Raw genomic sequence first — 26437 nt, 5'->3', positions numbered from 1 at the left:
TGGGGGGATTAAGTGGTGGAACTATTGAAACATTTTCTTATTCAATTGTCAATGGCAGTTACAGTTTCCTCTTTCTTGTATCTTTTTTGTTTTTCTTCTTCTTTCTTTTTAGCTTTTAGCTTTTTGCCATTGTTTATATCACATCTGCATCTTCCGACCTGTAATATAGTCATGCCCACTGTGGTTCGCAGTCGAGGGCAAGAACAAAGTTCTTTCGGTTTCAAAACCAACTTTTAGGGTTCTGAACCAATTCATTTTCAGTGGAAACACTGGTTCAAAATCAGGCAGGGGGGGGGGGGAAATAACTGAACCAGTTCTCCTTCTTTTTTGATGGACAACGGGACATTTGAGACCATGACTGTACCCAGAGGCTGTGTCATACCTATGACTGACTGACTGTACCCAGAGGCTGTGTGGCAAACCTGTTTTCATGAACAGCTGGTCTCCGTCCGGTGGAAACTACACTTCCAAAAACTGTTACTATTCAGATTCAAAAACGTCGAAAGGAACAGATCCACAAGCTCAAAACTTGGCGCTTTTGAGCTTGTGGATCTGCTACTTGTGTGTGACGCTGTGGCATGGTCAAAGTAGGCTGTTCATTTTCAACAAAACACAAACAGTTAGAATAATTGCAGATAAGTGATTCCTGCACAACAAAAAGTAGCAGATCTTGTGATTTTTTTGTGTGACCCCGTCACCCCGTACCATGATGAAGTAGGGCGTTAACCCATTTTAGGCCCAATTTTAATTTAGCTATTGAAAAATAGCAGATCTACTGTACAAGCTCATGAACTTGTAGGTCTGCTATTTTTGAAAAACCGTTAAAATGTGCCTCAAATCTTTCAGAAAATTGTCATGATTTAGAAAGCTTTTTGTTTTAATTTCGACGTCAGGCCTAAATGGGTTTATTTTGCGCAAATACACATACAGTTATATGTAGATAAGCGGTTTCTCTCTTTCTGCATGACAAAAAGCATCAAAGGTATAGCAGATCTACAAGCTCAAAAAGCGTCGCTTTGTGCCACGTCCCAAGCTTGTAGGTCTGCTACTTTGGATGCTTCTTGTGTGATGCTATGGTATGATCGAGTAGGGGGCGTTTAATTTACGAAAACCACAAAAAGTTAGAAGATGGAGATGAGGGGTTTCTGCGCTAACAACCGTGCAGCGTTTTGTGCTCTTTCGGTGGCCTGGTTGAAACAGGTGCTGTGATTTATTATTCAGCGCGCTGCTGCCCGCGTGCTCTGCTCTGTGGAATTCATCCAGCTTTAATAACCCATTCTGACCTGAGATCAGATTCTAGAAATGTCAGTCGCTCTTCGATTTTTCAAAAATAGCAGACCTACAAGCTCGTAGCTAAAGCATAACATGATGCTGACACCAAAATGGGTGCCCGTTCAGAATGGGATAATATCCACCACATGCAGGGGGCATTCAGGTCTGAACTTAATGCCTGCCAGGGATGTGGACAGCGGGATACAGCGGTCATCCAGTGCTGGTGGTGGTGGTGGTGGTGGTGGGGGAGAAGGGGGTGGCGTGGGGGGGCTTTAGTTATGAGCCCTGCATAGAAAATCCAATTTGCCGAGCCATTTTGTCTGATGAGAGGGGATTTGCCCGCCTAAAAACAAATCAGCTAAAGCCACTTATCCGTTATGCCGTTGTTTAATTGTCATTGAAATCATGAGGCAACTCTTCGGGATATCGGGATATTCTTTTGCCCGCGGCCACTTGCGCTCTGCTGTGTGTGTGTGTGTGTGTGTGTGTGTGTGTGTGTGTGTGCTTGTGTGTGCGCGCGTGCGTGTGCGTGCGTGTGTGTGCGGGTTTAAAACAAAATGCTGGGAGAGTAATGGTGAATCACTGATTACATTTCCTGTCATGGCAGGCAGATAAACATGGGCAACTCCAACTGTTGCCGAAAAAATGTTGAATTTCGCATTAATTTCAGTAGAGCCAGCCAAGCGAATATTTTGTCAATATTTGACTTTTGTGAAGACCTAATTAAGTATAGGCAATTATACATGCAGTGATAAATAGGGTCAATAGGGTCCTACCGAGTTGTACTTTATCCCATTCTGACCTGAGATCAGATTCATACGACCTTTCCACTGGACACACACTGGTCTGATGAACCCATTCTGACCTGAGATCAGATTCTAAAAATGTCAGTCGCTCTTCGATTTTTCAAAAATAGCAGACCTACAAGCTCGTATCGCGCCACTCGGTGGCGCGATATGAGCTTGTAGATCTGCTATTTTTAAATAGCTAAAGCACAACATGATGCTGACACCAAAATGGGTGCCCGTTCAGAATGGGTTATAGCAGTTGCCCTAGCCTTGACGACCATTCAAAGGTTACAATGTAATTTAGATTCCAGGTTAATTTGTTGACCTGGCATCCTATAGTTTGTATAGTTTCAATGTATATATTAATCTTTGATATTATATTGTTTTACTTTAGATTACTGAGGCACTACACTGACTATGCATTTGATGTCTATTATTACCTTGTGTTAACCTTGCTTACTGTAAATCGCTCTGGATTAAGTTAAATGCCTAAATTATATTGCAATGTTGTGATCTTATAAATTAGCAATTTCTTTTAATCCATTAAGACTTGGGTAGTTGGTAGGCTAAAGGCTCATACATACTGGTGATGGGTTATCACCGTTTTAGGTGATAGCTTATCACCTAAAACGGTGATAAGAGTTGAGGCCATCATACTCGCGGTGATGTCCTGAAGGATTGACCAATCAGTGAACGGGGTGATAGCTCCAGAGTGAAAAGACTTGTCTGATGGTAAAAACAGAGAGATGGGTCTGTGTCAACCATGAAGAATATTCAGAAGGAGATTAACCTTAAAATAAGGGAGGCTAAACAGAAGGAGAAGGAGAAGTTTGAGGCCTACTGCTCCTCTTCTAATTCCAAAAGAATGTGGGAATCTATGAAGGCCATGACCAACATGGCTCCAGCTAAGAAGGGCCTTTGTGTTGCTAATGAAAAGGAAAAGGCAGATGAATTAAATAACTTTTATGCAAGGTTTGAAACAGCTGACTTTTCGCATGAACAAAATGCTGCCCTAGAGTCTGTATCCACACACAGTGATCTGGGAATTACTGTAGATGAACGTGAAGTCCAGAGGTTGTTTTCCCACACATGTCCCCGGAAGGCTTCAGGTCCAGACGGGATATGTGGCCGGCTGCTGCATTCATGCAGTCAGGAGCTAGCTGAGGCTTGGTGTCCCATCTACCAGAAATCACTGGACTCATGTACTGTTCCCCCCACCTGGAAAGACTCTATCATAATTCCTGTTCCCAAAAGGGCAGGCTGCAAAGAAAATAATGACTACCGTCCTGTCGCCTTGACTTCAGTAGTCATGAAATGCTTTGAGAAGATCATTGTCAGTCTGCTGAAGGCAGCGGTAGGCTGCTCATTGGACATTTTTCAGTTTGCCTATAGGAGCAACAGGGGTATAGAGGACGCAGTCTTGACCTTGGACCATTTTCTTTTGAAACACTTGGACAATAACAAAGCCTATGCACGCCTTCTTCTTGTAGATTTCAGCTCAGCGTTTAACACAATACAGCCACACTTATTAATTAAGCGGTTGAGGGACCTAAGTGTCCATCCGCTTATTATTAGATGGTACCATTCATTCCTAACTAAACGCACACAAAGGGTCAGTGTCAATGGCACTATGTCAGAGAGCAGAACCATGAGTACTGGAGCACCCCAGGGCTGCGTTAGCTCACCTGTCCTTTTTACCCTGTACACTAATGAGTGTAGAAGTGGCAACCCGAACAATTACATCATAAAATTCTCGGATGATACTGCCATCTTAGCCCTTCTGGATAAGGATAGGGATGTAGCTGACTACTTTTCAGAGGTACAGAACTTTGTTAAGTGGTGTGATGACAACCACCTAACTCTTAATGTTAAGAAGACACAGGAGATGGTATTTGACCCCAAGAGTATTGGTGACCACAGGCCTGTGGTCATCCATGACTCTACCATCTCACAGGTCTCCTCATATAAATACCTGGGGATCTGTATTGACAACTCAATGACTTGGAATACACATGTTGACAGTCTCTGTAGTAAACTACAGCAAAGACTGCACTTCCTTCGGCGTCTCAGGGTTCATGGTGTTGACCAAAGATTTATGTTAGTGTTCTATCGAGCAGTCTTGGAAAGCCTGGTCAGGTTTGGCATCACAGTTTGGTTCGGTAATCTCTCAGTGCAACTGAGGTCCAAATTGTTCAGATTGGTGCAGACTGCAGGGAAGATCATAGGGGTAAGACAACTCCCCTCTCTCCAGTCTATTTATGAGCAGGCTACATTAAAACAGGCTCAAAAAATTGTCAGTGATGTTACCCATGTTCTATATGGCGAGTTTGTACTTCTGCCCTCTGGGAGAAGATACAAAGAACCAAAGTGGAAGTACATTAGATTTAAAAAATCGTTTGTATCAGCATCAACTAAGATGCTGAACGAGGCTCTGAAACAGCGGTAACTACGTGAGGCCTGATTATCCACATCATGTGTGCAATTGTGTAATGTTGTGTCTTCCTCTGTAATGTATGTTTGTTGTCATTGATGTTTTATGTGTGGCTGTAGCTGGGGTGAAAGCCCAAGACAAATTTCCCTTGTGGACAATAAAGTTTACCTTGACCTTGACCTTGTCCGCACTCCGCGGTGATAGCTGATCATCACCGCGACTGACGTAATGGTGTAGTTTTCCAACCCTTTAAAAACTACACCGCGGTGATAAGCGATCACCAAAAACTGGAGTATGTATGAGCCTTAAGTCTCTTCAAAACATACTGATGGAACTGGTTGGAATAACGTGTTCCTTCCACGCGCTACGTCCAACCAGGGAAACTCCCCCCTGTCAGGTGTAAAGGAGCAACTTCAGGCATGAAGGCAGCATGAGTTCAAGTCCGTTGCTCTCCCCTTGTCCCCCATATATGGGGACTAGGTTGGTGGAGGGTGTGTAGAGCCCAGGATCACATTAGACGATTGACACAGGGGTGAAAAATGGGTTACAAAATCGTGGGATCAAAAATATATTAGAGAAAACCTACTGATGCACCGAATATTCGTCAAATATTTGGTCGAAAATGGCAAAAAAATGCATTTTCGGCCGAACAAGCTGAAAATATATCACCGAATAGTCAAAAAGTATGTACAGTATGTAACCTGATGTTTTGTTGTGATGACGTAATCAAAATGCGGCTACAAGCACAGTGCGCCCCGCACACATGCCTGGATAGCAAAACACGTTTCAACATATCGGCCACGTTGTAGGTTGACAGTATACCCACGGCTGGCAGTATGTTCACAGTCTTCTGAGGCTTGGAAATATTTCCAAACATCAGACATACTGTTACACTGTTTCAGCAGTCAGTCTGGAATTAACGTATGCAATTAATGCATTCGAAAGTGCTGCATAATGTTCTTATGGACCCATAATAGTGATTATTATTTAACCCATTCTGAACGGGAACCCATTTTGGTGTTATCATTACGTTATGCTTTAGCTATTTAAAAATAGCAGACCTACAAGCTCGTAGCGCGCCACCGAGTGGCGCGCTACGAGCTTGTAGGTCTGCTATTTTTTTTTAAATCGAAGAACGACTGACATTTTTTAGAATCTGATCTCGGGTCAGAATGGGTTAATCAGACCAGTGTGTGTCCAGTGGAAACCTCGTATGAATCTGATCTCAGGTCAGAGTGGGTTAAGTTACGTTTTGCCATAATCATGTATTTCACCATAATCAGGTACGGCCATGACAGCTATAAACTTAAAAACTGTAAAAAAAAAAAGGAAAAAAAGGGGGGAAAAACCGATATATAATATTCTGCTATTCGCTTTTTGGCCAACTGTTTCCTATATTCGGTATTCGGTTTCCGACCAAGAAATTCCCATTTTGGCGTGTCCTGTGAGCCAGCACTGTAGCAGTTTCTTGCTTTGTTTATCTTCCGTTCCGTCCTTTCCTCCTCAGTAATGGTAGGGTTTTGGGAAAGATATTGATGTCACGCTGCAACATCTTCCCCCCCTCCCTGGATGGATGAGTGCCCTTTTTTATGTTTTCTCACCACATCTCCCTGTAGAAGACAATGGGCAACACGGAGCGAGCCTGTGATTTATGGCCCTCTGTGATTTATAGCCCCTATACCTCTGCTTGTGGAGGTGTGACCCCTGGCTTCTTTAGCCCCCATGCCTTACACACGTGCCTCCTGTTGTCTGCTTATTACTAGCACAGAAACATGACGAAATGTCAACCTGTTTTTTTTTGTTGTTGCACTTGCTCCATTTACAGCCCTTGCATAAACATTCAGATTTCAAATATAAAATGCTTACCCCCCTGGCCAAGGATGTTACAGTTCTCCTCTGGTCGGGTGGGAATAAGTACCTCCTATTGTTCTTTATTGATCGTGTTGTTCAATAAAAAGCATTTTAATCTTCCCCCCCCCCCCGCTATATACTTTCAACTATACTACTTTCAATCGGTTGGTAGGTGTATTGCACTCTGATACACCGTTGCTTGTTTGCCCAATGTTGTTTAACCCATTCTGACCTGTAGTGGGGTTCTGTCTCCATGTTAAATTTAGTTGTCATTTACAACTCATGTAAAAGTTTCACTTTCAGTACTAATTTGAAGGTGAGGGTCTATAGAACCATTTTGGTTCGAGTGGCAATCACCAAAATAAAATAATTGGCCTATAGGGGGCGTAGTCAGGTGCCAACCCCCATCAGCCCTACCAAAATATGTAAACTGTTGTAACTTTTGATTAAATTATCCAATCTGAACATATGATATATGTATGGATTCACAATCAGGAGTAGCATGTGGTACTTAAACCTTATTAGACATATAATATTTGTTTCCACCCAGTATTGGTGTATATCCACAAAAATAGCAGGAAAAACGAGCTAAAAACGAGTAGTGTGGTCCCTAGACAGACCGTCATTTACAACTCAACAAAAGTTTAACTTTCACTTCTAATTTGTAGATAATGACCTATAGAACAATTTTGGTTCGAGTGGCAAGTGTACAAATTAAAAAATATATCTTTTTTTGCCAAATTTCCAAAATGGCCAAAATCGGAATTATGTTTAGTTGAAAAATGTCTTAATTTTCTTATATTGCTGTTTTTTCTTTGTTTTTCTTGCTATATCAAGTTAATCCTGTGTGAGGAATCAACTGGATTTCAAATATTAATGTTTTGAATAATCTGATATAGAAACAAAATAAAGATGGCTGCCAATGTACATTGAATTACTACATTACGCCTAACTTCTATCCTGTTGAACCTAGAATGGTGATGTTGGTGCCTATACCTATGTTATCATGAATGACTAATTGTATAAAAACAAAATACATATAATAGGACAATATATAATATTATATGCAGTACATAATTATGTGGGGAACTAAAGTTAGATATTGGAATATAATACACCACTCCTGTGTTATATTTGTTTATTTGATTTTTTTAGTTATACTATGTACTGCCACTATAGGGGGCAGAGTAGCAGGTGTGTCTTAATTGTTCAGACTTGGTAGCTTGTTAGTTATAAGACTAAGCATACTGCAGAAGAGCATGAGCTGCACTGATTGCTCTCTTGTGGTATTGATATTTTGAAGGTAAGCAAAAAAGTTAAACATGTCATGAAGGATCCTAAAGTGTTTTTTATGAATATGGATAGTCATGGGGGATAAGTGGCCAAAGTACTACATCCCAATAAGTTGAGCTAGCATTAACCAAAGTAGCCTGTAGCTATAGCACAGGCTATAACTAAAGGCTAGCTACAGTATAGCAATTATGCTCAGGAAGAAATTGTGTTTTCATTATTTTCATTATTATTACAATGGTAAATGTTAATGTAGCTATATGCACTGCTGACTGTTTTCTTGTATCTATTAATATGTTGAGGCAAACTGTTAAATAAAAGTTATATAATAATATAGTAATATAATATTTTCTATATTTTTTCATGATATGACCCTAACAGAAAACTAAACCTGGATAAAGTATTTGTCTGTTATGGCTGGGACAACGAAATGGCAGTTGTGCATTTTGTGCCAAAAGAAAACTGAGGAAAGACTTGTTTGCCCTCTTGCAAATCCAGTTGCCAGTCATAGAGAAGGAGCCTACACAGACATCATAGGCCTTGCAAGTCAGTTCAGAGCAATTGACGCTTCTCCCCACCCATACGTTGAACTTCCAGATGCAGAATCCATGAAGTTAAATCGTGCATTCTGGCATACAACTTGTCCGCATCTGTATAGGGCAACAGCACTTGACAGTGCAAAAAAAAGGCATTCTGGAGGTGCTGTGGCATTGGCAAGAAGATCATGCCGGACTGGTGCACCTGTTAATCGTAATAAATGTCTCTTTTGTGGTGAAGAAACATATGCAGCAGACCATTCGTTCCAGAAGGTAGAACTCACCCAAGAGATAAACGACAAGGCAGTTGCGCTGGGAGAAGACCGTATCGTGGCACTCAATGACTATCCATATTCATAAAAAACACTTTAGGATCCTTCTTGACATGTTTAACTTTTTTGCTTGCCTTCAAAATATCAATACCACAAGAGACCAATCAGTGCAGCTCATGCTCTTCTGCAGTATGCTTAGTCTTATAACTAACAAGCTACCAAGTCTGAACAATTAAGACACACCTGCTACTCTGCCCCCTATAGTAGCAGTACATAGTAGCCTATAAAAAAAATATATATATATATATATATATATATATATAACACAGGAGTGGTGTATTATATTCCAATATCTAACTTTAGTTCCCCACATAATTATGTACTGCATTGTCTCATTTGTGTGAAATATTATATATTGTCCTATTATATGTATTTTGTTTTTATACAATTAGTCATTCATGATAACATAGGTATAGGCACCAACATCACCATTCTAGGTTCAACAGGATAGAAGTTAGGCGTAATGTAGTAATTCAATGTACATTGGCAGCCATCTTTATTTTGTTTCTATATCAGATTATTCAAAACATTAATATTTGAAATCCAGTTGATTCCTCACACAGGATTAACTTGATATAGCAAGAAAAACAAAGAAAAAACAGCAATATAAGAAAATTAATAATTCCGATTTTGGCCATTTTGGAAATTTGCCAAAAAAATATTTTTTTTTTAATTTGTAGACTTGCCACTCGAACTAAAATTGTTCTATAGGTCATTATCTACAAATTAGAAGTGAAAGTTAAACTTTTGTTGAGTTGTAAATGACGGTCTGTCTAGGGACCCCACTACTAGTTTTTAGCTCGTTTTTCCTGCTATTTTTTTGGATATACACCAATACTGGGTGGAAACAAATATTGTATGTCTAATAAGGTTTAAGTACCAAATGCTACTCCTGATTGTGAATCCATACATATATCATATGTTCAGATTGGATAATTTGGCCCAGGCCGTGGCGTAACGGTCTGGGCACCGGACTGGTGATCCAGTCGCGGTGTGCCGCGGGTTCGACTCCCGAACCCGACACGGCCTTTACCGCATGTCATCCCCCCATCTCTCTCCCGTTTCCTGTCAGCCTACTATCTGTCCCTTAAAAAATCAATAAAAGGCGTAAGCCGCAAAAAAAATATCTTAAAAAAAAAAAAAAAAGATTGGATAATTTAATCAAAAGTTACAACAGTTTACATATTTTGGTAGGGCTGATGGGGGTTGCCACCTGACTACGCCCCCTATAGGCCAATTATTTTATTTTGGTGATTGCCACTCGAACCAAAATGGTTCTATAGACCCTCACCTTCAAATTAGTACTGAAAGTGAAACTTTTACATGAGTTGTAAATGACAACTAAATTTAACATGGAGACGGAACCCCACTACTGAGATCAGATTCTAAAAATGTCTTCTACATCCTGACAGTTTTCTGAAAAAGCCATGTTTCTATGTCAGTCGTTCTTCGATTTTTCAAAAATAGCAGACCTACAACCTATGAGCTTGTAGATCTGCTATTTTTCAATAGCTAAAGCATAACATAATGCTAACGCCAAAAGGGGTTCCCTGCCCAAAATGGGTGGATCTCAAATCATTTTCATATCAAGGAAACCACCAAATGAATGTGTATTTGTCCACGGGCACGGACTCCCACCTGAAAATGTCTCGTGCCCATGGATCTCAATACCATAATTATTTGTGTTAAAGGACATTAGAACATTAGTTCATGTCTTATAGCTTCACAGGATCATACTGAATATGAAGGGGGGTACTATAGGGGGCTGCCATACTGTGTGTCGTAGGCTCAAATGGCTCAATACTGTATGTCAGTTTGTCGCCTCCCCCTTCACATTCAATAGAACCTGTGATCTTTTGTGGGACTATATAGGACTATAGTAAATAATACATTTTTTTTTATTTAATGGCAAAGCTAGGACACGTGAGCTTGCAGATCTGCTATTTTCAAATAGCCAATGTTCTTTTGGGCTTGTTTTCATAGACCGTAAAGGCGCAACTTTGTTTTAACCCATTTTGGGAGGGGAACCCCTTTTGGTGTCATGTTATGCTTTAACTATTGAAAAATAGCAGATCTACAAGCTCATAGCGCGCCACCGAGTGGCGCGCTACGAGCTTGTAGGTCTGCTATTTTAGAAAAATCGAAGAACCACTGACATAGAAACATGGCTTTTTTCAGAAAACTGTCAGGATTTTGAAGACATTTTTGGGCTTGTTTTCATAGACCGTATAAAGGCGCAACTTTGTTTTAAGGAAGTGAGAAAAAAGGAACCTGTTCCAGTGGATCCAGTGTAGTTATTTATGGTATTGTGCTTGTGGAGGTGGATCCTCTCTGGCTTAGTCTCATGGCTTAATTATGCATGCCTTACGTATGTGATGAAAAATTCACAGAGAGAGAGATAACAAGTCACGCAGTTTGGCCGCAAACGAAATATTACACCACAAAGGGGGGGGGGGTCATCCAAATACCTGCTTCCACTGCTTGTTTACTACCTGTGCGCGCGTTGTCGAGGCAACGCCCGGGGAGGAGGGCCCCGAGACAAAGGGTCCTTGTAGGCGCAGGCAGCGACGCAGGCAGCCCGATGAGACAGCATTCCATCATGAGTCAGGGAGTTGCACCATCGTCTCGTTGAGTGACTCGCGGCCGGTTCTGTCACGTCGTCTTCCAGCTTCGACCTCTCTCTCTCTCTGTCTCTGTCTCTCTCTCTCTCCGCTTCACGTCATATAACAGTGGTTTTCAAACGGTGGTCCGGGGGCCACCAGTGGTCCTTTTAGAATGTTCCAGGTGGTCCCCAGCTAAATGATGGAGAGTTGGTAACCAAATGGACCCTTATCCCATTCTGACCGGGCACCCATTTTGGTGTTAGCATCATGTTATGCTTTATCTATTGAAAAATAGCAGATCTACAAGCTCATATCGCGCCACCGAGTGGCGCGATATGAGCTTGTAGGTCTGCTATTTTTGAAAAATCGAAGAACGACTGACATTTTTTAAATCTGATCTCAGGTCAGAATGGGTTTAATCAGACCAGTGTGTGTCCAGTGGAAACCTCGTATGAATCTGATCTCGGGTCAGAATGGGTTATAGATCTTTTTACGCTCTCAAGAGTTAATTTATTGTTAAAAATGTGCATTACTTAATTAACAAGAAGTCTACACAATGGGGTGAATGTAGAAGAATTGTTATTTTGATCAGTGTTCGTCTGTTATCACTGGTAAATCTGGTACCAACATCAATGCAGCATGGAATTGTGGAAATATTCTCATCCAACGATGACAAAATATTCTTTTAGTCTTGGGTCTGAGAGGCTAATCAATCAAATGGTGGTCCGTGGCGCAATGCCTAGTAAACAATAATGGGCCTGGACATGAAAAAGGTTTGAAAACCACTGTAATAGAACATGGCACAGATGGCGAGGATGAGCAGCAAACGCGACAAACGATATCGGGGGAGAAGTGCCGGGCTGCTAGAAATCACCATCCAATTTAGTCCCATCGAGTTGAACCCATTTTAGACCTGAAGCCGATTGAGGCCAATTACATAATATTTTCCAGGGTCCTTGACATGAAATAGTTTGAGAACAACTGACATAGAAAACTGTCTGTATTTAGGAGACATTTTGTAGAATCGACCTTGGGACACATGGGGTTAACAGTTTTAAAAACGCAGTCCCTCGTTTTGAAGTTTTTTCCTACGTAATGATTTGCTTCATGCTCCATGCTTCATGCTCCATTTTGGGGCGGGAACCCCTTTTGGTGTTTTAACTAAGCATTATGTTATACTTTAGCTATTGAAAAATAGCAGATCTACAAGCTCATAGCGCGCCACGAGCTTGTAGGTCTGCTATTTTTGAAAATGCGGCACAAATCTTTGAATATATATTCTTTCAGAATACGTTTTCTTTTTCTTTTCGACGTCAGGCGCGTCAGAGCGCGCGTAGCCTAGCGAGCCAGACGGTAAGCTCTCTGCCTGGCAGCCATTCCTTCTCCTCCTGTGTGACGCCCACAGCACGCCGACGTCCCCCGAGTTTTATCACCGCCTCCCGCACATACACACAGAAAGACAGGGGTCAAAGGGCAAAAGACCACCCCCCCTCCCTCCCTCCCTCCCCTCTCTAAGGATATCAAAATGCCTGAGGGGTGACAAATGTTCATTCATTAACCCATTCTGACCTGAGATCAGATTCTAAAAATGTCAGTCGTTCTTCGATTTTTCAAAAATAGCAGACCTACAAGCTCGTATCGCGCCACTCGGTGGCGCGATATGAGCTTGTAGATCTGCTATTTTTCAATAGCTAAAGCATAACATGATGCCGACACCAAAATGGGTGCCCGTTCAGAATGGGTTAAACTGCACTTTCAAGGGTAGTCGTGTTGGGCCGATTACATTTTGATATCGGTGTCTCCTGTAACTGTTGCTGTTTAGCGACCTTGCATGGCGTGGCTATTGTTGGTGTTTAGATTATGATCAGATTTAATATAGGGCTTGTTTGTTCTTGCCATGATTTATTATCAATTGAAGATGTAAATTAATGTGTCTGTCTTTCTACATGGAATCCTAGGGATTTCTTTATTATTATTATTATTGTTTTTTTATAATTTCATTATTTATTTTAAACACACATACAGTATGATTATAGTATTGCATACATACATTAACCCATTCTGACCGGGCACCCATTTTGGTGTCGGCATCATGCTATGCTTTAGCTATTGAAAAATAGCAGATCTACAAGCTCATATCGCGCCACCGAGTGGCGCGATACGAGCTTGTAGGTCTGCTATTTTTGAAAAATCGAAGAACGACTGACATTTTTTAGAATCTGATCTCAGGTCAGAATGGGTTCATCAGACCAGTGTGTGTCCAGTGGAAACCTCGTATGAATCTGATCTCAGGTCAGAATGGGTTAATGCAGTGGACCCCCAAATTGACACTAATTAGCCCGCGGACCCCCATTTGAAAAGATATGCCAGGGACCCCCATAAGAGAGGATTTTTACGGCTCTAGCAGAGATTCTCATCCCGTTTAATTTCAAGGACCCCCAGTTTGACATGCATTAGTCTACAGACCCCCATTTAATGGGACCACAATTTGTATTGTAAAATCAATCAATGTTAATTTAACCCATTTTGGGTCGGGAACCCCTTTTGGTGTTAGCATCATGTCATGCTTTAGCTATTGAAAAATAGCAGATCTACAAGCTCATAGCGCGTCACCGAGTGGCGCGCTACGAGCTTGTACGTCTGCAATTTTAGAAAAATCAACCACTGCATTGATGCAGTGTTTCTCAAAGTGGGTTCCAGGGATCCTCTGGTCTGGTGTACTTGAAGGGGTTTCCTTTCCACAAGGATAACTTGTTCCCCTCATTGAAATGAATGGGGTTTAATTAAGATGTGAAGACCAGCTCTGACGGTGTAGATAAAACCGGTTCTGGACCGGTTCCAAAATGTGATGGAACATGTTGGATCCGATTAATTTCCGGATCCCTACCCTCCTAGGATTCCCACGGTCATGAAAGTCCTGGGGATAAAACGTATATTAATATATATATATACTGTATATATCTATATGTATATATAAGCTCAACGTGCTGCAGCGTGATCCTATGCCCTAGGATAGGTGGTGTACTGTAGCAAAAACATTTGGCACAACACGTGGAATAGAATTATAGCATTCTATATTCTATGCTTTATTGTTGCTACACCGCCTGCCTTTGGGCATGATCGCACATAGGCGTAAGAGACTCATTATTGCAATGAATGATCGTTAATATAGGCCTGACAATTGGGTCAAATATTGTGGAAATTGTTTTGGAAATGCATTGGTAAAAAATGTGTGGGAACCCCCTCTGGTACCTAGTACTACCCATCCACACCCCCTGCTGGACATATTGCTATTGAAAAATAGCAGATCTACAAGCTCATAGCGCGCCACTCGGTGGCGCGCTATGAGCTTGTATGGTATTGTATTGTATGGTCTGAGCTTGTAGGTCTGCTATTTTTTGAAAAGTCGAAGAACGACTGACATAGAAACATAGCGTTGTTCAGGAAACTGTCAGGATGTAGAGGACATTTTTAGAATCTAATCTCAGGTCAAATTGGATTAATAATAGCTATTTATGAAGAACAATGCTACCTTTTTTTACAATTGGCAGTCAGCACTAATTCAGTTTGTATTTGTTTAAGTGACTGTCGCCACTCGGCAGCAGCTATCGATTAGATGCACTAATTAGTTCTACAACTTGCACAAATGTAACCTCCCCATGTGTCTCTCCTCTCCCCTCTCTCTCTCCTCTCCCCTCTCTCTCCTCTCCTCTCTCCTCTCCCCTCCCTCTCTCCTCTCCCCTCTCTCTCTCTCCTCCAGGCACAGGGACGTTCGGCCGCGTCTTCCTGGTGAGGGACAAGAAGAGCCGAGCGTTCTACGCGCTGAAGCAGATGAAGATCCCCGACGTGATCCGCCTGAAGCAGGAGCAGCACGTGCACAACGAGAAGGAGGTGCTCAGCGAGATCAACCACCCTTTCCTCATACGCCTGTGAGTGTCTACTAGGGATGGGTCCGATTAATCGATTATCGTTGATAGGACCCGAAATCGATTATGGAAATTAATAATCGATAATCTTTTTTTTTTTTTTTTTTTTTTTTTTCTGTTTTTTTTTTTTTAATGAAAATCTGTTGGAAAGGCAATAATATTGTCATCCAAACAGGACAGGGCTATAGGCCTACCAAAGTGTGCCTGGGATGTGTCTGTGTAGCTGCATGACTGAGTGGAAATTGATTCCAATCAAGATACAGGTTTGGAGGATTTAGCAGGTGGGGGGAAGATTTTTTTTATTTGTAGGGTTCATAAAAAAAAAAGAAAAAAGGAAATTAACCGATTAATCGATTAATCGGTAATATTGAATTATACAAATCGATTTTCATTTTGGACACATTTACACATCCCTAGTGTCTACGCACGCACACACACACACACACACACACCATCCTGACCCCACAGTCTGACCCTAACCTCCATGACCGCCTGAGACCTGAGGCCGATTCCACAAAAAAATGCCTTCTAAATCCGTAATTCTCTCACTTTCAAGAGTTTTTCAAAATTTCGCAGTTGTACAAGCTCACAGCACACTGTGAGCTTGTAGATTTGCTGTCTTTGAACAGCCAGTGGAATAACGTCTGAAATGACACACAAGGCACCGTGAACTTGTAGATCTTGTAAATCCAATCCAATAGTGTACACGCAGAATTGAAAAACCGGCAGAGTCTGAAATTACAATTCAGCTCTGGAAGCCTGCCTGCGGTTTTTATTTGCATTTCATTCTCACGCGGCGGCAGCAGCAGCCTGTTCAATCATTTATATATTCCGAGCTAGCCATTTAAATCTACAACTGTTGCAACATTTCGCACCCAACGTCAGCCAACAAACTGTGCCACGTGCAAACACCTGGGAGCTCAGGTGAGGCCTGGAGGGAGACCCCCCCAAACTAATGTTGACAAAGTCACCTTGTTACATGCATGTGGGCGTGTGTGTGTGCGTGCGTAACGCACACACACACCCACATGAATTCATCGAGAATGTTGTTGTTTTTTGGGGCGCATTGCTGAGACAATAATTTGATAATCGTAGAGTCTTCTACTGTATCTCTTATTTAAAGATATTTTTTTTTGCGGCTTACGCCTTTTATTGATTTTTTAAGGGACAGATAGTAGGCTGACAGGAAACGGGAGAGAGATGGGGGGATGACATGCGGTAAAGGCCGTGTCGGGCTCGGGAGTCGAACCCGCGGCACACCGCGACTGGATCACCAGTCCGGTGCCCAGACCGTTACGCCACGGCCTGGGCCTGTATCTCTTATTTACTGTACCAATGACCCCCGGTCATCAAATTATTGGCTGAGGAATGCAACAAAAATAAGAGCTTGTAGGTCTGCTATTTTTGAAAAACCGAAGAACGACTGACATTTTTTTTTAAATCTGATCTCAGGTCAGAATGGGTTCATCAGACCAGTGTGTGTCGGGCAGAAACCTCGTATGAATCTGATCTCAGGTCAGAATGGGTTAATCAGACCCAGTGTGTGTCCGGCGGAAACCTCGTATGAATCTGATCTCAGGTCAGAATGGGTTTTAAACCCCCCCCTTCCCGTTGTGTTCCCCGGGGTCAGGTTCTGGACGCACCACGACGAGCGCTTCCTCTACATGCTGATGGACTACGTCCCCGGCGGCGAGCTGTTCAGCTTCCTGCGGAGCCGCGGCCGCTTCAGCAACGGCACGGGCCTCTTCTACACGGCGGAGATCGTGTGCGCCATCGAGTACCTCCACGCCCGGGAGATCGTCTACCGCGACCTGAAGCCCGAGAACATCCTGCTGGACGGCGAGGGGCACATCCGCCTCACCGACTTCGGCTTCGCCAAGAAGCTCTCGGACAGGTGAGGTTTCGGGTTTTTAGGTTTGTTTATTTAGCGTGTAGTACAAAAAAATAGACGATGACATGTCGAAGAACAAAAATGCAATGCAAGGAAGGGAAGAAGCCCAGAAGGCTTATTTGGAATCCTTACTTGTAGGAAGAGGTCATTGGTTTAAACAGATTAAAAGTTCATAAAGAACAGTACATAAGTCTACAAGTTACCCGACACCGGCACCCTAACCCATTCTGAACGGGCACGTTTTGGTGTATGCATCGTGTTATGCTTTATCTATTGAAAAATAGCAGATCTACAAGCTCATATCGCGCCACCGAGTGGCGCGATACGAGCTTGTAGGTCTGCTATTTTTGAAAAAATTGAAGAACGACTGACATTTTTAGAATCTGATCTCAGGTCAGAATGGGTTCATCAGACCAGTGTGTGTCTGGTGGAAACCTCGTATGAATCTGATCTCAGGTCAGAATGGGCTAATTGACACCGTCTCTGCAGCGATAGGGCTGTCGTTATTACAGCACGTACCGTACGTTGAGGATTCGTTGATGATGTTTTTGACATTGAACACTCTCTGGAGTGGAACATAATTATGAATACTACTGTATATGTTTTTTTTTTACTTTTTTCTTATTTTGGTTTGCCTTTTAGCCTTCATAATCAAAAATTGCAGTTATGACAATTAAAATAATAATAATAATTTTCCAAAAACTCGTAAGCTTTTAGATCTGCTATTTCAGCTTTTTAACTTATTTATGCTTTTTTATTATAGTGGATATTTGAAAATGCATGCGAGCATTTTTCAACATCAACTAATCAACAACTAATTATGTAAAATAATTACGATAATCTCAAATAATTGCGATTAGACTACTAGCTGTGACCAAAAACAAACGCCACTCGCCAGAGTCGTTGTTGGAAGTGTTGCTCGGGCCACAATATGAAGAGAGTGGGGTTACGTGGCACAGGGAACTGGTTTCCTTCCTCTTACTGGAACGGTGCAGGAATCGGAATGGTGGACAGAAATGGTGACACGGTTGGAGCACTGGAAAAGGTTTAAGCCAGCTTCTTCAACATGAGCAGACTGTGTCATCACTGTGTAGCTTTAGTCGGTTCAGTGGGAGCCTTCCTTTGACGATGACTTCTATCAGCATGTCGCTTTGTCAGAGAAAAGACGGCTCACCGAAATGATCTTCTACACTCTTGTTTAATTCCCTCTTTAAACGCTCAATATGCGGAAGTCTCGCTTCCGTCTAAAGGCTCATACATAGTCTGGTTTTACGGTGGTGGGGTGACCACCGAACTACAACATGACGTCACGAGCCGCGGTGAAGAGCAAACCACCGCCACCGCTCCAGCCCTTCTCTCTGTTTTTACTCACCACCGCTCAACGTTATTTCAGCTCCGGTGGTCAGCTCACCACCGGAGCGGTGGTCACCTTACCACCGAAAATCCAGACTATGAATAGGCCTTAAGCGTGTGGAGGTGCATTGTTTTAATGGCATTGCATTTAAGGAAGCGTAGAGTACATGTAACATTGTTTTAGTGTGCATTTTAGGAAGATTAGATGACATGTAACAAGTTCAAATATAGTTTTTTTATCACACAATATATTTCTTTGCGGTATGCAGTGGGTGTTATTCAGTTATGGTGCTGCAAGCGATTTGTTTTCAGCCCGAGCGGAAAACCAGCTGATTCAGAGAGAGAGAGAGAGATAGAGAGAGAGAGGATTTAATTAGTGGAATCATTTGGCGATGTGTTGGAATGAAAACCCCGCATGGCGCTGGTGTCTCAGCGGTGCATAATTAACCCATTCTGACCGGGCACCCATTTTGGTGTTGGCATCATGTTATGCTTTAGCTATTTAAAAATAGCAGATCTACAAGCTCATATCGCGCCACCGAGTGGCGCGATACGAGCTTGTAGGTCTGCTATTTTTGAAAAATCGAAGAGCGACTGACATTTCTAGAATCTGATCTCAGGTCAGAATGGGTTCATCAGACCAGTGTGTGTCCAGTGGAAACCTCGTAATGAATCTGATCTCAGGTCAGAATGGGTTAAATATCACCCGCTCCAGGGTGTTTGGAAATGGTAGGCGATCAGATCAGCATCTGTGATTGAACCGTTGCTTCAATCGACGCCGATGGGGTTTCTTCTGGCACATTATAAATAAAATAGAGTGTGGAATTATATAACCAAACCGCCACACTTGTTCTGCTTGCGAGGCAGGTGTATTTTGGTACTTGCTAAAGTCATTGCGGAGGGAGTCCACAATGATGTAGCCTAGTCGCTTCTTTTGAGCTTGTTGTCATAGACCTGGTTGATTATTTCAAAAGGGAAGCACGCAGATCTCCGACATTTCTACAGGTGCTAAACCAAAAATACATACAGTTAGGAAGTCGGTTTAAATTAATCCGGTTAAACCGATACAGTTTGGGAGCTCAACACTGGTTTGGAAGCCATTAAAGCTATTATTTTACATTGTACAGTGCTCTCCCTCCTCAATTGTTTTGGCTTTTCTTTGCCCTGCACATACATAGCCCATTCTGATCGGGCACCCATTTTGGTGTTGGCATCATGTTATGCTTTAGCTATTGAAAAATAGCAGATCTACAAGCTCATATCGCGCCACCGAGTGGCGCGATACGAGCTTGTAGGTCTGCTATTTTTTGAAAAATCGAAGAACGACTGACATTTTTAGAATCTGATCTCAGGTCAGAATGGGTTCATCAGACCAGTGTGTGTCCGGCGGAAACCTCGTATGAATCTGATCTCAGGTCAGAATGGGATAGACACACACAGAGAGACACGCACATTAAAAACCTGGGAGCTGACCAGCAGCACAACCTCAGTCTTATACTGTTGGCCCACTAAAGCAGCTCCACTGGAGCACTGTTTTATATTCCTTGGCAAACACTACAGGACTCTCTCCATATTTTTTTTTCCCCTCTGTGGTATTTCAGTTCTTTACATAATTTGGCTCAGCGATAGCGGTGCAGCTGTTGGCTGCTTGAGGGGAGACCGCTGCGCTTTTTTTTTTTTTTTTTTTTTTTCAAAACCACTGTTTGATGCCAGCGATTAACCCATTCTGAACGGGCACCCATTTTGGTGTTGGCATCATGTTATGCTTTAGCTATTGAAAAATAGCAGATCTACAAGCTCATATCGCGCCACCGAGTGGCGCGATACAAGCTTGTAGGTCTGCTATTTTTGTAAAAATCGAAGAACGACTGACATTTTTTAGAATCTGATCTCAGGTCAGAATGGGTTCATCAGACCAGTGTGTGTCCGGCGGAAACCTCGTATGAATCTGATCTCAGGTCAGAATAGGTTAACAAAGCAGCTGTCACCCTCCCACACGGTCTGCCAGAGAGCCCCACAGCGTGTCGGTCTTCCCTCTTGGCATGTGTCAGTCCCATTTAGACGTCCCTCGTTACTGTAATGGAAAGGGGCTTATCCACACGAAGCCTAGCGTCCAGGGACGTGCAGAGATAGACACTAAGGGGTGCTAGAGCACCCCCTGCCCTTTTGGCAATGTGCTCTTAAAAAAAAGGGAAAAAAAATATTTTTTTTCTTAATTTGTAGTGTGTGGACCATGGTGACATTGATCAAATCTTGATAAAAAACGCTTCTACTATATTATTTAGGTCCCCACAATCTAAAGCTATGTTTCTATGTCAGTGGTTCTTCGATTAAAAATACATAAATAGCAGACCTACAAGCTCGTAGTGTGCCACTCGGTGGCGCGCTATGAGCTTGTAGATCTGCTATTTTTCAATAGCTAAAGCACCAAAATGGGTTCCCGCCCCAAAATGCGCTGCACAAGGTGCCCTTTTTTCACTTGAGCACCTGCCCCTCTAAATGTCTGTGCACGCCACTGCCTAGCGTCCAGGGACGTGCAGAGAGTGTTACAGAGGCAGGGGCTGAAATAAGGGCACTTTTGGACAAAACAAAAGTAGCAGATAAAAAATAGCAGATTCTACAAGCTCTCAACATGTCGCGCTGCGACGCGTTGAGAGCCTGTAGATCTGCTATTTCCGAGGCGCAAACCCAGCACTCTTTAGCTGGTGGAGATGCGGTGTAACGACATGGATTTCTAAACAAATTTGTGAGTCTTCGGAAAATAAATTCTCCTGAACGCTGCCTTCCGGCATGGCATGGAAAGGAGTGGCATTTGCATTTGTAAATGCTGCATTTGTGGCCTGGAAAGTGCAGTTGTTTTACAGACGGGTAAAAGGGCAGGGGCTGAAGCCTCCTTTGATGTCTATGTGCTTGTATATAAAAGAAGGAGAAAGAAAAAACACTTTTACCCATTTAGACCTGAGGCCAATTCTAAAAATCTTCTAAGTCCTAAACGTTTTCTGAAAAACCTGTTTCTATGTCAGTGGTGCTCAACCTTTTTCATGTCAAGGACCCCCAGAAATTTCTGTATTTGGCTGCGGACCCCCCCATCTGAAAATATGTTGTTCCAAAGATTTGTGCCACAGTTTCACGATTTTTCAAAAATAGCAGATCTACAAGCTCGTATAGCGTGACACTCTGTGATGTGTAGATCTTCTATTTTTCAATAGCTTTAAAGTATAACATAATGTTTAAAACACCAAAAGGGGTTCCCGCCCAGAATGGGTTAAGTAACATTTTTGGCGCTCTGGTGTTGAAGTGGTAAAGTGCCTGCTCACCACAGCAGAGGTTGTGGGTTCGAATCCACCGCCGCCGGTGCATCTGGCATTGTCGAGCGTTGATTTGCATTGATTCATTTATTTATTGATTAAATACTTAATTAATTAACATCCTTATGCACACACACAGTACAGGTGGTACGGTCAAAGGTTCCGCTAAGAGGATAACACCCCAGCCCAGGGGCTTGTTTCCATTGTTGTCCTTTTGTACGTACTCAATTCATCAAAGGCTAAACATGTAATTCAGCTAGCATGTCATGTAGACAGATGTCAGGTCATTATTGATCTGGTATCCTTACTGTCCTATAGTGTTTATAGTTCAAATGTAGGGATATTCTACTGTTAGAAGCATGATAGTTTACTTATGATCCTAGATGACTATTTCTATAGATTTGATGTATTGCCTGGTGTTGTCTTTCCTTACTGTAAATCGCTCTGGATTAAGAGTGTCTGTCAAATGTAAATTGTAATCAGTACGTAATGCATGAACTTACAGTACAGTACATACAACACGATACAACATATTCTACCAAAACTAACATAATGGAATACATTACACAATACTCATACGCCTAAGTAGATTCATAACGTATATTATTTACAGAGAAAGTAGCATTTTAAGTTGTTAACCCATTTAGGCCAGGCCTAACGTCGAAATTAAACAAAAAAAAGTCTTCTAAATCATGACGGTTTTCTGAAATACCTATGTATCTATATATAATATCAGTGTTGCTCAATATTTCTCGTGAAGGACCCCGAAAATTATATGTAATAGGCCGCCGACCCCCATCTGAAAATGGGTTGTTCCAGAGGCACATTTTCATGATCTTTGGCTAAAGTAGCCTATAACATAATGCTTAAAACACCAAAAGGGGTTCCTGTCCTGAATGGGTTAAACTAATGATTGGCATGGATTCAATGCTTCATTGGCATTGCCAACATTGTTTACATTGCCAAAGCAAACCAATGCAGGCCATCAGCCAATAATGGTATGAAGTCAAATCTAGTTCAGCGTGTGATGGTCATTCACTACGCTGGTCTATAGCAGCATGCCGTCGTTTCATCTGCACGTTATAAAGAACGTCATCCTCTTCCTCCTACGTTTATATAAGTGATCGCACCCCGGCTTGTGATCTTTCATCCCTCGGAGCTTTTTGGCAGCCCTTTGAGACCTCCCGTGGAGCGTTTTTCCGTATCCAACTCAAACTGATTAAATAAGCGAGTCAGCGACAAACAAAATAATTTGACTTTCATCCACTTCACTTGAAGCTAGACGCCAGCCACCGTCACATGGCATCACCCCCCCTCCCCCCCCCCTCCCTTACCCTCTTCCACCTGGAGAGATGTGGTGGCATCTCTTTCAAACGCTGTGCCAGTCTGCCAGTATGCCAGGGAGTCACGGGGGGATAGAAAGCCGCGCAGATGACGCTCAATTTTTAATTGTCGTCTGGCAACACTATCCTGTTCTCTGATTAACTTTTCAGTGAGTCGACTGGCGGGTGGACGTCGCCGGGGAACCTGGGGTGTTTCTTTGTGTGCGTATGTATGACGTACGTGCACTTTCCCAATGCCTTTGCTCATGACAAGACGAGGGGGTGCATACTTAGTTTAGACTAGTCATTGGTTAGACATGGGTTAGGTTAGGTTTAGGAGTGCTGCCCCGTGGGAGGTTAGGTTTAGGGTGAGGGTTTGAGATGGGTTAAGGTTAGGTTTAGGTGTGCTGCCCCGTGGGAGGTTAGGTTGAGGGTTTGAGATGGGTTAAGGTTAGGTTTAGGTGTGCTGCCCCGTGGGAGGTTAGGTTTAGGGTGAGGGTTTGAGATAGGTTGTAGTTGTAGGACTAATGACTGGTCTAACCAATGACTAGTCTAAACCAAAAAACTGTCTAAACTAAGTACTGCACCCCAAGACGAGAGATAATGAAAGCACTTCGGTGAACTAAGTGACGCTTATCTCAGGATGATCGCAGAAACACCAGACCTACTGTATGCATGAAAGATGTGTTCTGCATTCTCCCCCAGCCCCCATGAGCCGAAATATCCATCCAGCTCTGCCTGCAACCCCGCTATGATTATTTAAAAACTAGTTAACGTTGTAGATTTGGATTATTATTACGAAACCAATTGAGACATACTGTAGGCTATGTATGTATGCACATTGGCAATTTCCAAATTGACTATCTACGAGCGCTGTGAGCTTGTAGATATTTTGAAAACTTCGAACATTCTGCATAATGTGTAATTTTTATATATTTAATTATTGATAGATACAAGTGAAGATTGACAGGAAAGGAGGAGGGAGAGAGACGAGGGGAGACCATAGAGTATATATATCTATAGAGAAGACACCCGAGTTCTCCTCCCATCCACTTGCATTGAGTTGCTCAAAAGCGCATGAGGCGGATTCACTCCTCCTTCCTGGTAGGAACAGAGTGCATTCTGGGACGGATTGCAATGGTGAGTGGCCCCAAACACATGAACGCGCTGCCGTTGAACGCGCACGAGCGTCGTCCGTCGTGAACGTGTACAATGATAGTCAACGGACAGCGCGTTCATGTGTTTGGGGCCAGGCTGCAATACCTTCATTCGGCCACTATGTCTATTTCGCCTCAAGATTTCTTCTTTTTATTTCTCTATAAATATATATACTCCAAGGGGGAGACATGCAGCAAAGGAACGGGACTCGAACACGCGACGCGCTGTCGGGCCAGGGGGCCAACCCATTTAATCATAGTGTGATGCCAATACGTTTGTACTGTCAGTTATCAGGTAAACTTAATGTAGACTAGAGGATACTTAGTACTTCTTCCACCACTGAACCGATTGGTGGTTTCGGTTAAGGAGAGCTTGGCTCCCGCCATGCATGTCCAATGGGAGAAGGAGAAGGAACGATGGATGTTTGGGTGGGAAGGAGAGGGGTGAGATGGCGGTCGAAGAAATCGAGGGAATTACCCCCCCCCCAGTCCCCCTCCCCTCCCGAGGCACCCCTCCCCCAAGGACCCCCCCTCCCGAGGCACCACGTCGAGTCTCAAGGACAGAATTCCCCCGATTTGTGTCATTCAATCTGAATTAGATGTACGCCAAGGCTGACCCCCTGCGCTGACCTCGGCGGAATTGGAAAGTTTGCCCCCGAGAGACGGAGAGAGAGAGAGAGAGAGAGACAGAAAGAAAGAGAGACAGCAGAGAGAGAAATAAAGTGGGGAAAAGAGAGAGAGACAGAGATGGTGTCTATATCATCAGTGTCTCACGTCCAAAGCCTACCCTCACACGAGGCATTTCTCACGAGAGCTCGGTCCAGCCGTTGACATGTAAACACAATGTAGTAAGATTACATCCCCCCCCGACACATACACACAGACACACACACACACGGGACACGACGGAAAGTGAAAACCAGATGGGGAGCAGATATGTCTCTGATGTGCAAGTGACCCACTTATATAAATGGAGGGCAGCGGAATTGCCTGAGACGGTGGAGGGGGGGGGGGGGGGGGTGTTCGGAGACAAGTACTTGGTTCAGGCTGCAGCCTGTTTCAGGAGATGGGTGGGGGGGAGGTGGGCAGGGTGGGTGGGCTTCAAACAGTTGTATCTGCAGCCCCTATAGCACTCCACACACACACTGCACAACAGTGACCCCTGCTGTGTGAACGTGGGACTTTATGTTCCCCACGTCATCCTCTGATTGCCCCCCCAGCACCTCTCTCTCTCTCCTGTCATTTCCATGCAAATGAAGCGTCGTCGCGGCAACGTGCAGAGCATCAGGGGGGGTGATTATCCACAGCAGGTGATATCAGTGACAGACACTCAGACAGTGAAGAGGGCTCTTCATCAGGATGTGCACTCTGGAGTGTTCTAGTGCTACGTACGTGAGGGGGGGACAAGAGTGATTGAAATCAGTTTCAATCACCGTTTTCATTTTATATATATATAAGTTAGTTAACCCATTCTGACCTGAGATCAGATTCTAAAAATGTTCTTCTACATCCTGACAGTTTTCTGAAAAAGCTATGTTTCTATGTCGGTCGTTCTTCGATTTTTCAAAAATAGCAGACCTACAAGCTGGCGCGCTACGAGCTTGTAGGTCTGCTATTTTTGTAACACCAAAAGAGGTTCCCGCCCAAAATGGGTTAACTTGACTAACTAAACTTTTATATAATGTTAATATTGCAATGTTATGTATACACGGTATATATCACGCTGATTAGAAGGACAATATCAGTCGCCAGAACCAAGGACGAGTGTTTTCAATTAATCGAACGTGGTTAAAATGGAGTTTGAAGTTACTAGGAGCAGCAGTGAGCCGATGCGAGCGACGATAAAAGCCTGGGTACCACCGAGGCTAACGGTAGAGTGGTTCCCATGCCAGTTCCACCCCGGGCTGCCCCAGAGTTAGTGTCGAAGTGTCCTTGAGTAAGACTCTGAACCCCTAATTGCATGCTCCCGATGTGTGTGTGTGTGTGTGTGTGTGTGTGTGTGTGTGTGTGTGTGTGTGTGTGTGTGTGTGTGTGTGTGTGTGTGTGTGTGTGTGTGTGTGTGTGTGTGTGTGTGTGTGTGTGTGTGTGTGTGTGTGTGTGTGTGTGTGTGTGTGTGTGTGTGTGTGTGTGTGTGTGAGAGAGAATGTAATGCACAATCTACGTAAACGGTTTGGATAAAAGCGCTATATCAATTCACCGTTTTCCCATTTACGATGGGTGTTGTACTTTGTAGAGGAGGGGAAGTGTCAACATGAACATCAAAATATCTAAATACCGAATCAAGCAACTGTGATGAAACACAAAAGCCTGAGTAGTCGTTAAATAACATATTTGAAATATCCATTTTAACCCATTTTGAAATTTCTAAAAATGTCTA

The 26437-nt window shown here is 43.0% G+C and overlaps 1 protein-coding gene across 3 annotated transcripts in view; it reads left to right on the top strand.

Moving 5' to 3' along the window:
* prkx (protein kinase X-linked) overlaps positions 1-26437 on the top strand; it is a 70341-nt gene that overhangs the window by 11079 nt on the left and 32825 nt on the right. For all 3 annotated transcript variants that reach the window (XR_014568908.1, XR_014568909.1, XM_083759027.1), the window contains exons 2-3: positions 14864-15032; positions 16660-16923. Coding sequence is in view for 1 of the 3 variants with exons in the window: in XM_083759027.1 (XP_083615153.1) it covers positions 14864-15032; positions 16660-16923 (433 nt within the window). In the remaining 2 variants the exon portion in view is untranslated. The remainder of the gene's footprint in view (positions 1-14863; positions 15033-16659; positions 16924-26437) is intronic.

This window comes from Protomyctophum parallelum (genome assembly GCF_964188405.1).
Source record: "Protomyctophum parallelum genome assembly, chromosome: 23".
Lineage (NCBI taxonomy): Eukaryota > Metazoa > Chordata > Actinopteri > Myctophiformes > Myctophidae > Protomyctophum > Protomyctophum parallelum.
Note: the sequence above shows the minus strand (reverse complement) of the source record. Positions and strands in the feature narration are given on the sequence as shown.